Source organism: Artemia sp. Qi Xiang Cuo, chromosome 14 (assembly GCF_049724085.1).
Source record: "Artemia sp. Qi Xiang Cuo chromosome 14, ASM4972408v1, whole genome shotgun sequence".
In the NCBI taxonomy this organism is placed as follows: Eukaryota; Metazoa; Arthropoda; class Branchiopoda; order Anostraca; family Artemiidae; genus Artemia; species Artemia sp. Qi Xiang Cuo.
The window spans coordinates 25,631,729-25,646,761 of NC_142807.1; the positions used below are offsets into that span (position 1 = coordinate 25,631,729).

At 35.5% G+C, this 15,033-nt stretch overlaps 1 protein-coding gene across 2 annotated transcripts in view; it reads left to right on the top strand.

Annotated features, from left to right (window-relative positions):
* LOC148944305 (phospholipid scramblase 3-like) overlaps window positions 1–15,033 on the top strand; it is a 105,082-nt gene that overhangs the window by 65,947 nt on the left and 24,102 nt on the right. For both annotated transcript variants that reach the window (XM_089099694.1, XM_089099693.1), the window contains exons 3-5: window positions 2,759–2,863; window positions 4,713–4,930; window positions 10,553–10,720. In XM_089099694.1, coding sequence (XP_088955820.1) covers window positions 2,759–2,863; window positions 4,713–4,930; window positions 10,553–10,720 — 491 coding nt within the window. The remainder of the gene's footprint in view (window positions 1–2,758; window positions 2,864–4,712; window positions 4,931–10,552; window positions 10,721–15,033) is intronic.

The following is a 15,033-nucleotide window of genomic DNA, read 5'->3' on the forward strand; positions in this document are numbered from 1 at the left end:
TCAAGCCAACCCCCACAATTATGCCAAACTATGGCTGATAACCATAGTTAACTTAGTAGGGCTGATAACCTCCATGCCTTCTCAAGACCAGAACATAATTTACACTTTACTGAAAACAACATATGTTTAAATGTTTTCACTTCTTTTTACTTAAATAAGTAAAAAACTTTTTTTAATCACTTTTTTTTGCCCATTTTTTATTTTAAGGAATAAATATCAGTAAAGGTAAATTAAACTGGCAATCCACGGTCTTTTTTTTCAGTAAAGCCTAAGTTATGTTCTGGTCTTGAGAAGGCATGGGGTTTGTCATCTTTAGTAATGTTAATTTTTGCTCATTTAAAGTTTGACTCCGCTATTTATTGTAATTTCTGTTCGTTTTGAGTTTCATTTAATTGTTGATAGTGATTTATAGTAGTTCTACGCTTGGAAGATTATTTGATTTTGTTTCTGCCCATTTTTGGCTTAATAGAGCTCGTTACTTTTCTTTGAAAACTTATTCTGTGGACAATAAACTAAATTAATACAAATATATGACAGTCATTCAGCCAAGGGGGGCTGGCGCCCCTCCTTCCCCCCGTATGGGCGCCCATGGATGTATCGTTTTGCCTTGGAGGTATGTTATAGAGTTTATGGAGCATTTTTATTCCACTGTTTCTGTTGAATTTTTAGCGTGGGGCCATATGATTCCACTGAGGCTCAAAAGGTCCAAGCGAAGTGTTCAAATATCCTTTGATCCTTTTTGCAGTACAATGAGGACAATAGATCTTCGAACTTGCGATCGAATGAGACGTCTCTTTTTTTACAAGATCATCTGGTACATAAGTTAAGGCTGGGCCAAGAAAAAAAACGAGGAAGACACATCAATCTGTACCTAAGCCTAAACTATTACGTAAATGCTATGGCAAAAGCACAGTTCATATAATTATCCAGTAAGCTTATCGCAGATCATTTCTGGTCTTCGTTCTCGGTGCGAACAAAAAGCTCATCCCACTTCTTTCTGCATTAGCGGGTTAGTCTGTTTCCGATTGTTCCCAACAAAGTGCATTATTCGTAATAGCGGGTTTCCACTTGTTTCCGATTAGATCGCAGTCTGACTTGTCTACCCGTGAAAAGATCTGATGCCGCCTATGTTTCTATCTGCAAAAACGTTCTCTGGAGCACTCGCACCTTGGTCCGGGTTTTTATAATGGGTGAGATAGGGAAAGATCATACTGGATAATTATATAAACTGTGGGCAAAAGCAATTAAAATGGAGTCATTTGTATTCAAGGCGAGTTAGAAGAATACAGATTGTAATGCTCCTTGTGTTTTGTAACCTCAGTATTTTTTATTAAAATGCAAGACCATAGTTGAATTTTACCTGATTATCGTTTTCAGCAAATGTAAATTACTCACCGCTTCAGTGTTTTAATTAAAACATCAGCTTTTTGAAATACTTTAAAAATGGAAAAAAAAGATAAAAGGACTGTTTTTCTAAGCCTGAAGTTTAAGGTTTATTTTGTTATCTCTGGGCCTGTGTGCCTGGGTCGGTGTTTTCTTGTCACAGTGTCTGTCTTTGTTTGTTTTTATGTCTGAATCTGTGTTTTGTCTCTCTCACTCTCTGTGCCTGCGTGTCTGGGGTGGGTGTTTGCTTGTCCCTGTGTCTATACAGAACTTCATGATTGGAGGAAAGAAGGGGGGAATCCGTCAAAACAGAAAAGCCATGATTTGTATTGTAATAGATTTTTTTGCATCGTAGGGTGCAAAGCCCCCTCCCTACGCCTTTACCTTGTTTGTCGGAAAACTTTCAGATATGATTGCTGGCTTAGAGAAATTGAGCTGCAAATTGTCGGGTAGTGAACTTATAGTGTGTCTCCGACGGATCGAAGTGATGTCTCCAAAGTGAGTTTCTGTGTCAAAATCTAGGGTTGTTGTGCTTTAAAAAAACATCATCATTTTTTTTTCTAAGAACCATATATAGTACGAAAATTAAGCGATAAAAACGGGTTTTAATTCCAACAAAGCTGTGAACAAAAATAAAAACCAAACAACACTTTAATTTTAAAAAAAAAACCAATATTTGGCCCCACGTTCAGGAGCCTTTCTCAACGAAAAAGAAAATAAAAAAAGTTTAAGTAAGAGAAAAAAACAGTTGTTTTTTAAAAACAAAACAAAAAATGACAACTAAACGCTCTAAAAAAAAAATAAGTAAGAACAACTCACATTATAAATAAACTTCCATTACCGATGTTACTACATAAGAATAAAACCAAAACGAATGTCTATAGTAAAAACAATGTCTATTGTAAAACAAATTTTATCCACTTAATGTTGGGAGGAGAGTGACCCATTGTTTTCACTATAGACATTCGCTTTGGTTTTATTCTTATATAGTAACATCAGTACTGGAAGTTTATTTATAATTTGATTTGTTCTTACTTCTTTTTTTGTGTGTTTAGTTATCGTTTTTTTTTCGTTTTGTTTTTGTTGAGAAAGGTTCCCTGACGTGGGGCCGAAATGTTCGGATTTTTTTCTTATTAAAGTGTTGGTTTTTTTTGTTTGTTTTTTTACTGCTTTGTGGAAATTAAAACCCGTTTTTCTCGTTTAATTTTTCGTAGATGGTAAATCAGTGTGGTCTAAGAAATTATTTAAGCTGCATGGTGGTGTTTTGGAAGATAATCCATACTCTTGGCAAATAGTAGAGTCTTCCGAAAGAGAGGGTGAATTTGATGCTAAAATTGGTATAGCTAAAACATGCATTGTTGATCTTTTCTTATAGGACATAACATGGGGCAAATCCCTAGTGGCTCCTCAGCAATGAATCTTTCCTTTTTATCGTCAATGTCAGAGTTGAAAATTGCTCAAAAAAAGGAAATGTTGGAAGGTAAGAAAATAAATTATATGCTTATTTTAGAAAAAAAAATCCTGATGTTCTAACGTAACAAGTAACAATACAGTTTATAAATTGTTTAGTTTGTTTATTTCGAGAAGAAAATTTTATTGGTAAATTTAATTTTAGTGTCCGAGTTGCTCTGAAATTCAAATCCTAGATGCCGATTTGTAAAAAAAAAAAAAATGTGTGTCATTGCCCAGTATGAAGTTTTGTTTTTTTTTGGTGTTAGCACAATGGTACTTCGGGTTGAAAAGAAATTTTAAGATTCCAGAAAATCTTCCAGATTGGCTGGGACCACAAGCAGTTCGTATTAAGGTAAGGAGATTCCAACAATAAAAGCCAACAAAGGACATTCAACAAATACACGACACCGATCCCTAAAAGGGGTCCATGGCCTGCTAAGACCATACACTTACTATTTAAGCACTGAATCTCAACCAATAAAAAAAGGGAGGGGGGAGAAAGAGAGGGGAGGCAGGGAGGAAGAGAGAAGAAAGAGTAGGGATGACTTCAGCTATTTAAAAGAATTAAATCTGATTGCTAAGCCGGGTTCAATGGAACTCAAGCAATTAGTAATAACAATAGAGAAGAACTTATAAAAATTGATATAAAAAAAGTTCTTAGGGAACAAAAATGTTTTTGTAAGTCTTTTGAATAGTCCACTGGAGTGATATGCTCGAGCAGAATCAGGAATATTTATTCTTTATGATATGACGTGCAAGTAAAGAATTGAAAACAGGTCTTGCTGTTAGAGTAAGCACAATTTAAATATTCTGAGAGCTACGAAGCTGAAAATCCCACCGGTCAAATTCAAAGGATGAAATAAATCTAAGAGATCTTGAAGAACACCGTGAACAGAAGAAAAGTGAAATGTGCACTGATAAGAATATAAAGTTTTTCAGTATGGAGTAACGGTTTAGTTGTTGGACTATTTCGTGGATTCGATTTATAGCTTGATTATAAGTGTTATAAAATGGTTTAAGAAAAGAAGGAAGTGTAGATATCCATATTAATATGGATCTAGATTTAATTTATGTGGGTGTACAAATTTTGTTTTCATAGCAAATGGTGACTTTGTCATTATGTTTATATTACTTACTTGATATGGAAACTGTAGTTCTAATATCTCTACGTCCAGTATTTATATTTGTCCTATAAATAAGTCTAGACTGGAATTTGATCTGTATTTCCATGAGAGTAGACCTGATTTTTTAGGACGCTTTGCAAATGTTCACCGCGTCTCTGGACAAAACTGTCAAGTTTTGTCAAAACTTGACAAAACTTTTTTTTAAAACATACCCTTTACTTTTTCTTAAGATCTTATATATCAAGTGAATCCTAGAATTATAATGTATAAGATTGTCGTTTATGGACGACAACTAATTTAAAAAAAAAACACTTTTCATCAGCTGAAAGTAACAGGCAACATTAAAAGTTAAAATGGACAGAAGTTATTCCGTTTATTAGGGGGGGGGGCGGCCTTTCCCTTCACTTTTGATCTTTACGCTAAAGTCTTAAGTTTCTGTAGAAATTCATCTTATTTAAATTCAACGGCCCTTGTGTTTGAGCAATCTTTCTTGAAGGATTGTGACAAATAGTCAAACTTTCGCGACTTTGTTTTGATTCAGGCATTTTTGATCTGCGGTAGCGGGACTAGTTTCTTGTGGGCATCGAAAAATTTCATTCCACAAATTTGAGTATCACTCTCTGTATCATGTAAAAGTACTGTGTTTTTTGTCACTTAATCCCACACTTATTTTATCCTGTGTGTTTTGTCAGTTGTAGTTGTGTTTTTTGTCACTTAATCCCAAACTTATTTTATCAGTTACGCTCATTTTAGTTGTGCTGAGCTACGAGACCCAAAACAAATACGAAATTTTTGGCTCAAATGGAGAGCTACTTTTCAATTCAAAGGAGGAAAGTGGTTGCTGCTCACGACAGTTATTTGGCTCATCCAGACCTTTCGAAATGGCTATTAATGCCCCTTCTGGACAGGAAATAATTCACCTAAGTCGACCTCTAGCTTGTGGTTCTCTATACTTTCCATGTTGCCAGCAGGTAGTCCCTTTTCCATTAGTGTTTTTTTTTTAAGTTCAAGTGTCATAGTTTTATTTCAGGCTTTTGAACTGACTAAAACTATTTTCTAATGAGTAATGTTGTTTTTTTTGTGGATAGGAAAATTTAATTTCGCTACTAAACTTATAAACTTTTTTGGAAGTCGGGTGAAAAAAAATGCCCAAAAGGACCTAAGCACTTTTTCATACAAAATTCGTTGAAACGGGTAGAATATCGCCCTGTAATAACTTTTGTTAAATAGGTTTGCACAGCTTTTTATTCTATAAATTGAACTATAAATCTAGCTGACAGTGGACGCGGTATATACACCCTCTTGTTTTAGATTGTAAATTCATACAAGGCCGTATCCATAGGGGAGGTTAAGGGGTTTTGAACCCTCCCGAAATGTTTGTTTGACTCGTAAACACGTAAGAAAGATGTGTACAAAAAAATTTTGTATGCGTTTTTTGAGGTTTTTTCGTGTAAACCCCCTCCCACGAAAAAAAGTCTCTGGGTAAAACCCCCTCCGAAAAAAAATCCTGGGTACGGCCTTGAACTCATATCCAAGTGCTTAATATCAACCGTACAACGGGCGATTGATAAGATGGCTTTTTCATAGAGAAAGTAACTTATTCTTTTCAAATTTCTAAAATAGAGACACAAAACGAAAAAAAAAATTTCTTGGCAAAGCCATTAAGCAGCATATCAAGTAAGCTACTTACTAGCTCCGAGAATCTTGTTTTGAAAACATTCCAAGATTTTGAGATAATCTCTTCAATTTAAGTAAATCAGCCTGGAAACGATCTAATGAGCGTTAACCGAGACGAAATTCTTAGCTCAAAAGCCCGAGTAATATACACTCTTTCTGAATAAATAAGGCCCTTTTAAGCTTGAAAAATGTTACATCTGTCTAGCTCTTAAATCATCCTACTTACTAATAATTGTGACTGCCGCGCTATTTGCTGATCCCAACAATAATTCTAACCAATATCATTCACAAGGTCATCTGTCCCAATTCTCCAACAGAAATTGACAATGAATGACTCAATATTAACCATATATGAGCCAGTATTTTTTATGAATGACTCAATATTAACCATATATGAGCCAATATTTTTTATGAATGACTCAATATTAACCAAATATGAGCCAGTATTTTTTATGAATGACTCAATATTAACCATATATGAGCCAGTAATGAACAAAGTAAAGAAGATCAAGCTGTCAAAATTGCTAGTTTTTTTTGGTTTTCTCTATTGGATTTGCACGTTCTTATTTTTTTATTAATATTCATTGTTATCTGTTCGAACTGGCCAAACTGAGTCAATGCTCCTTTTGTGCCTTTTCTCTTAATGTTTAAACGAACAAATGTGGCCTATTCAGAATTTTTCTCTATTTGAATTTGTACGTTCTTATTTTTTTATTAATATTCATTGTTATCTGTTCGAACTGGCCTAACTGAGTCAATTCCCCTTTTGTGCCTTTTCTCTTAATGTTTAAACGAACAAATGTGGCCTGTTCAGAATTTTTCTCTATTTGAATTTGCACGTTCTTATTTTTTTATTAATATTCATTGTTATCTGTTCGAACTGGCCAAACTGAGTCAACGCCCCTTTTGTGCCTTTTCTCTTAATGTTTAAACGAACAAATGTGGCCTATTCAGTATTTTTCTCTATTTGAGTTTGCACGTTCTTATTTTTTTATTAATATTCATTGTTATCTGTTCGAACTGGCCAAACTGAGTCAACGCCCCTTTTGTGCCTTTTCTCTTAATGTTTAAACGAACAAATGTGGCCTATTCAGTATTTTTCTCTATTTGAATTTGCACGTTCTTATTTTTTTATTAATATTCATTGTTATCTGTTCGAACTGGCCAAACTGAGTGAATGGCCCTTTTGTGCCTTTTCTCTGAATGTTTAAACGAACAAATGTGGCCTATTCAGTATTTTTCTCTATTTGAATTTGCACGTTCTTATTTTTTTATTAATATTCATTGTTATCTGTTCGAACTGGCCAAACTGAGTGAATGGCCCTTTTGTGCCTTTTCTCTTAATGTTTAAACGAACAAATGTGGCCTATTCAGAATTTTTCTCTATTTGAATTTGTACGTTCTTATTTTTTTATTAATATTCATTGTTATCTGTTCGAACTGGCCTAACTGAGTCAATTCCCCTTTTGTGCCTTTTCTCTTAATGTTTAAACGAACAAATGTGGCCTGTTCAGAATTTTTCTCTATTTGAATTTGCACGTTCTTATTTTTTTATTAATATTCATTGTTATCTGTTCGAACTGGCCAAACTGAGTCAACTCCCCTTTTGTGCCTTTTCTCTTAATGTTTAAACGAACAATTGTGGCCTATTCAGTATTTTTCTCTATTTGAATTTGCACGTTCTTATTTTTTTATTAATATTCATTGTTATCTGTTCGAACTGGCCAAACTGAGTCAACGCCCCTTTTGTGCCTTTTCTCTTAATGTTTAAACGAACAAATGTGGCCTGTTCAGTATTTTTCTCTATTTGAATTTGCACGTTCTTATTTTTTTATTAATATTCATTGTTATCTGTTCGAACTGGCCAAACTGAGTGAATGGCCCTTTTGTGCCTTTTCTCTGAATGTTTAAACGAACAAATGTGGCCTATTCAGTATTTTTCTCTATTTGAATTTGCACGTTCTTATTTTTTTATTAATATTCATTGTTATCTGTTAGAACTGGCCAAACTGAGTGAATGGCCCTTTTGTGCCTTTTCTCTTAATGTTTAAACGAACAAATGTGGCCTATTCAGAATTTTTCTCTATTTGAATTTGTACGTTCTTATTTTTTTATTAATATTCATTGTTATCTGTTCGAACTGGCCTAACTGAGTCAATTCCCCTTTTGTGCCTTTTCTCTTAATGTTTAAACGAACAAATGTGGCCTATTCAGAATTTTTCTCTATTTGAATTTGCACGTTCTTATTTTTTTATTAATATTCATTGTTATCTGTTGGAACTGGCCAAACTGAGTCAACGCCCCTTTTGTGCCTTTTCTCTTAATGTTTAAACGAACAAATGTGGCCTGTTCAGTATTTTTCTCTATTTGAATTTGCACGTTCTTATTTTTTTATTAATATTCATTGTTATCTGTTCTAACTGGCCAAACTGAGTCAACGCCCCTTTTGTGCCTTTTCTCTTAATGTTTAAACGAACAAATGTGGCCTATTCAGTATTTTTCTCTATTTGAATTTGCACGTTCTTATTTTTTTATTAATATTAAGTGTTATCTGTTCGAACTGGCCAAACTGAGTCACAGCCCCTTTTGTGCCTTTTCTCTTAATGTTTAAACGAACAAATGTGGCCTGTTCAGTATTTTTCTCTTTGAATTTGCACGTTCTTATTTTTTTATTAATATTCATTGTTATCTGTTCGAACTGGCCAAACTGAGTCAATGCCCCTTTTGTGCCTTTTCTCTTAATGTTTAAACGAACTAATGTGGCCTATTCAGGTGCATTTAATTTTGATCAAAAGACCTTAAAGTATAAAGGGAAATCTGTTCAGACGCACCTGTGTATATTGTAAACGTAATAAGGTATTTGTTCTTCTTTGAAATAAGCAATAATTTGTATTTTAAAAAGATGCGTGATTAAACTTGAACGTCAACATTTAGACGATAAGTGGCTCAAATCTAAGTCAAAGCAGTGGATTTGACTATGTAGCGAACGATTTAATGTTGGTTGGAATGCTACGGGATGAGAAAATTGACCAAGTTGATGACTTTACTTGCCTATTTATCGTTACTAGTACAAAAGGTTGTTTCGTTGAAGATATAATAGATTCAAGGTAGGTTATCTTTTTTAACAGTTGGAAAAAGTTAGGAAAATTTGGATAATTAACTCTCAATAAGATTAGAATGCTAGAAGCCACGGTAATGACAATTGTCATGCATAGTTCCGAAACCAGGAAATTCAAAAAGTTGAGGAAAATGTACGATATGTTTTCAGAGAATTTGTCTAAAAATAGTTTTTGTCTAAAAGTAACCTGTTTGAGCTGTTGTAGATCAACAAGGAGCCGTACGATTTTTTTACCACTGTCTAGGTTCCTAATAGAAGTAAGGTTGAGATAGTTAGGTCTCGTTTGTTTTATTATGGATAACAGGCGGCCAAAAATTTGGGTTTAATATAAATCCAAAGGGGGCCACCAAATAACAGTTTGCCCTCGAATTATACTGAAGACTTATGAGGAAAGATTCGGAGGAAGTGGGTATTCTATGGGAGGGAGTAAAGAGTGAAGTTCTGAATAGAGATCAAAGGCGTTTAGAACTGACGAGACTTTATAATATATATATATATATATATATATATATATATATATATATATATATATATATATATATATATATATATATATATATATATATATATATATATATATATATATATATACGAGGCATGTTTTTTAAGTAAGTACCGTTTTGGAATTAAAAAAAGACGTGCAAAGATATTGCAATAATTTTATTTTTATATGAAAGCCTGTACCTTAATCTACTTTTCTAATTAATTTATGTGAATATTGAGGCACTTGTCATAACGTGGCGCCAATTTTTCAATACCCTCCTTATTAAATTTTGCCGCCTGATTTGTATCACAACTGTTTTGAGTTCGTTATCGTCTTGAAGACGCTGACCACTCAGGCGTTTCTTCAAGTGCAGGAAAAAATGGTAGTCGCTGGGCACCAGATCAGGGCTGTATGGTGGATGATCTAGAGTTTCCCATTGAAAAGATTTGATGAGATCTTTGGTCCGATTAGCCACATGTGGACGGGCTTTGTCATGCAGCAAAACGATACCCTTACTCAACTTGCCTCGTCTTTTGTTCTGGATTGCACGACGCAGATTGTTCAATGTCTCACAATAAGACGCTGCATTGATTGTCTCATTACGAGGCAGAAACTCCACTAGCAATACTCCTTTTTTGTCCCAAATTACTGTGCACATGATTTTCCGGGCAGAAATTGTTTGCTCAAACTTCACTTTTTTGGGTGATGATGAATGTCTCCATTCCATGGATTGTTGTTTTGATTCTGGTGTGACGAAGGCCACCCATGTCACTCATAATGTTTTGTCCGTAAATTTCACAGATCTCACGATGAATATCGATCAGTTTTACGCCTTTAGCACTAAGAAATCGTATAACAGCCCGTACCTCACAATTGGCGGGATTCACGATTGTCGGAGGCATCTTAAACACTCAGTAAACAACGTATACAATGAAGAATCAGACTGCGTCAGTGCGAAGACAAGAGTTGTAGGTAACCAGCGCGCATGTGCAGAACGCCCATCGTAGCGCTGCGGCGGCGGAATCACACAACGGTACTTACTTAAAAACATGCCTCATATATATATATATATATATATATATATATATATATATATATATATATATATATATATATATATATATATGGAGATTCGTATCTAGTAACTTGGAATAGTATTTTCTTATCCAAGAATTTTCAAAGAGGAAAGGCAGTTATTGAAGAATTTTCTTGTCAATTGATTTGTGTGTCTCGTTTATAATTTTAATCAGACTTTTGCTGTAACGTCATGTTTTTTTCAAGTGTGGTAAAGAAGAAAATTGTTTCTTTTTTTAGGAAATGGAAGTATTCTCACCGCCTGGAAACCTGATTGCAACAGTTCAAAAGGAATGGACTATGTTGACTCCTTTGTTTTCAGTATATGACTCAACGGGACAGAAGATATTCAAAGTGAAAGGCTCCATATTAACAACAAGCTTTTTTGGAAATGACGTTGACTTTAAAGTAATTTCTTCTTTTGATTTCTTCTCTTATTTGTTTGGTGTATTGTTATCAAGTTTGATAAAGAAACAATAGTAAAGATTCAGCAAATAACTGAAAAGAAGAAATAGAGAAATACAGACTTGGTTTATTTTAATTCTGACTTATCTAAGTAAATAATAACAGTTTAAGTAAACAATAGTAAAGAGTAAGAAAAGACTGGTAAGAGGAGATAGGGGGAAAAGGACGAGGTTAATTTTGATAGTTCTATAACTCAACGAAGAAAATATGATAACAATGAAAATTAGAAAATAAGAAAAAAATGATACAAAATTATCACTTTTTCCTGCGTTGCGTTTAAACTATCTTTAAACTCACTCACTAAAATTGTGAGAGGAACTTTTTTTGCCAGCAAGTATATTGTATCAAGATGAATAGCTTTCATTTTGTGGGCACCTTAGAATTTCAGATCAATGAACTCACTTCAGATAGTTCAGCTTACCCACATTGAAAGTGCTCCTCTGAAACGGGTTATAACATCTTAAAAATCGAATAATTTGAAACAGAAAAGAAATTCACTTTTATTTTTCTTGTAGCTTGTCATTTGTAATTCACTTGTCCTTTAGTATTGTTTAGGTTAATTTGCAGGTGTTTTATGAAGAGATTAATTAAAAACTTTTTCCACAATATAAGTTTTTCAAAGAAAAGTAAAGAACTCCATTAAACCAAAAATGAGCAAAAATAAAATGAAATAATCTACCAAGCGTAAAACTACCACAAATCAGCATGAATAAATAAATGAAACCCAAAATGAACAGATATTACAATAAATAACCGAGTCAAACTCAAAGCGAGCAGAAATTAACATGAGTAGGGCTCAAAACCCCTGTTTTGAAAACTTTTTTTCTCAGTAAAATGCAAATTATGTTCTGACCTTGGGAAGGCATAGGGGTTTTGAGCCCTACTCATGTTAATTTCGTTTCAGAACTTATATTCCCCCAGGGCAAAACATACAACTCTTGCCCTGGGGGCTAAGGGGGGTGTGTCATGCTCAAAGACCTAATTCCCAGAACTTTCTACTACGTTGAACAAAATAGCTATCTGAAAATTTTGATTGGATGTGTTTGGAGGAATGATGGGCGTGAGAGGGGGGTTAGTTACAAATTACTTTCGACTATTAAAAAGGGCACTAGCACTCTCAATTTCCAATTGAATGAGCCCCTTTTGAAGTTTTACGACAACTCTATCTATAAAAAATCCTATATGCCCCAGGGTATAACTTACAACCTTTGCCCTGGGGGCTCTCGGGGGTTTGTTATCCTTAATACATAATTTCCAGAACTTTCAACTACGTTAAAAAAATTGCTATCTCTAAACTTTGATTCGGTTGATTACTCTCCACTCACTTTCGACTATTAAAAAGGGCAATTTGAATTTCCAATCAAATGAGCCCTTTTTGAAATTTCTACAACAACTTTCTATGTAAGCCTTATATGCCCCAGGGCATAACTTACAACCCTTGCACTGAGGGCTCTGGGGGGGGGGGGTTATCATCCTAAAAGACCTAATTTCCAGAACTTTTAGCTACTCTGAACAAAATGGATATCTCAAAATTTTGATTGGATGTGTTTGGGGAAAAGGTGGGCGTGAGGGGGGGGGGCTAATTGCCCTACAATCGCTTACGACTATTAAAAAGGGCACGCGCCATTCCAATTTCCCGTCGATTTAGCCCTTTCCGAAGTTTCTACGAAAACTCCTTCGATACGAAGTGCCCTGGTATGAAAAAAATGAAATAAAAATACATTGTGCCAACATCGTTCTTAACTTAGGCAGCGCGAATACGCTGCCTATGATAGGCGTGACGCTTGGGACTAGTGGTAATTGTAATAGCAGTGGTAGCATGCAAATATTAAACCTTATAATAAAAACCTTATGTGCCCCCAGAACATAACTTACAACTCTTGCCCTGAGGGCTGGGGGGGTTGTCATCCTCAAAGACCTAATTTCCAGAACTTTCTGCTACGTTGAACAAAAGCGCTATCTGAAAATTTTGATTGGATGTGTTTGGGGGAAGGGTCGGCATGAGAGGGGGGTTCGTTACCCTCCAATCACTTTCGACTATTAAAAAGGGTACTAGCCCTCTCAATTTCCAATTGAATGAACTCCTTTTGAAGTTTTTATGATAACTCTATCTATAAAAAACCTTATATGTCCCCAGGGCATAACTAACAACCCGTGCCCTGAGGGCTGTGGGGGGAGGGGTTGTCATCCTTAAAGACCTAATATCTGAAACTTTCAACTACGTTGAATAAAATGGATATCTAAACATTTTGATTGGATGTGTTTGGGGAAAAGGAGGGCGTGAGAGGGGGGTTAATTGCACTCAAATCACTTTCGAGACTATTAAAAAGGGCACTAGCCCTTTGAATTTCCAATCGAATATAAAGCTTTCAATAAAAACTTATATGCCCCCTGGGCATAACTTATAAACCTTGCCCTGAAGACTGTGGGGGGAGTGTACTAATCAAAGGTATAATTTCCTGAAATTTAAACTGCGTGGAACAAAATGGCTATCTCAAAATTTTTATTGGATTTGTTTGGGGAAATGATGGGCGTGGAAGGGGTGGTAGTTGCCTTCCAATAAGTTTTGACTATTAAAAAGGGCACTAGATATTTTAATTTCCAATCGAATGAACCCTTTTTGAAGTTTGAACGACAACGCGTTCTATAAAAACCTTATATGCCCCCAGGGCATAACTTACAACCCTTGCCCTGAGGGCTGTGGGGGAGTGTCCTCCTCAAAAACATAATTTCTATCTGGAAATCAACTACGCTGAACAAAGTGGCTATCTAAATATTTTGATTGGATGTGATGGGGAAAAGGTGAGCGTGAGAGGGGGGTTAGTTGCCCTCAAATCACTTTCGACTATTAAAAAGGGCACTAGACCTTTGAATTTCCAATGGAATAAGCCCTTTTTCAAGTTTCTACGACAAAGAATTCAATAAAAACTTACATGCCCCCAGGGCATAACTTATAACCCTTGCCCTGAAGACTTCGGGGGAAGTGTCCTGCTCAAAGGTATAATTTCCTGAACTTTAAACTGCGTAGAACAAGATGGCTATCTCAGAATTTAGATTGGATGTGTTTGGGGAAATGGTGGGCGTGGAAGGGGTGTTAGTTGCCTTCTAATCACTTTCGACTATTAAAATGGGCACTAGCCATTTCAATTTCCAATCAAATGAGTCATTTTTGAAGTTTCTACGACAACGCGTTCTATAAAACCTTAAATTACTTACAACCCTTGCCCTGAAGGCTGTGGGGGAGTGTCCTCCCCAAAAACACTATTTCTAACAGGAGATCAACTACGCTGAACAAAATGACTATCTCGAAATTTTAATTGGATGTGTGTCGGGAAATGGTGGGCGTGGAAATGTTCTTAGTTGACTTCCAATCACTTTCGACTATTAAAAAGGGCACAAGCCACTCCAATTTCCAATTGAATGAGCCCTTTTCGAAGTTTCTACAAATTCTTCGATACGAAGTGCCCTGGTTGAAAGGAAAAAAATAGTAAATAATACATTGTGCTAACATTGTTCTTATATGCCCCCAAGGCATAACTTAAAACCCTTGCCCTGGGGGTTGTGGGGGAGTGTCCTCCTCAAAAACATAATTTCTATCTGGAAATGAACTGCGCTGAACAAAATGGCCATCTCAAAAGTTTAATTCGATATATTTGGGCAAATAGTGGGCATGGAAGGGGTGTGAGTTGCCGTCCACTCACTTTCGACTATTGTAAAGGGCACAAGCCACTCCGATTTCTAATTGAATGAGCCATTATCGAAGTTCCTACGACAACTTGTTTGATACGAAGTGCCCTGGTTGAAAGGAAAAAAATAGTAAATAATACATTGTGCTAACATCGTTCTTTTATGCCCCCAAGGCATAACTTAAAACTCTTGCCCTGAGGGTTGTGGGGGAGTGACCTCAAAAACATATTTTCTATCTGGAAATCAGCTACGCTGAACAAAATGGCTATCTCAAAATTTTGATTGGATGTGTTTGGGGAAATGGTGGGCGTGGAAGGGGTCTTAGCAGCCTTCCCATCACTTTCGACTATTAAAAAGGGCACAAGAAACTCCAATTTCCAATCGAATGAGCCCTTCGAAGGGCCCTGGTATGGAAAAAGAAAAACAAAAAAATAATAATACATTGTGCCAACATCGTTCTTTACTTAGGCAGCGCTATTGCGCTGCCTATGATAGGCAAATCCGCACTCCCGGTTTTGTTGTTCGTTGAAAATCGTCGATTGTTTGTTCGTTGAAAATCCCATGCCTCG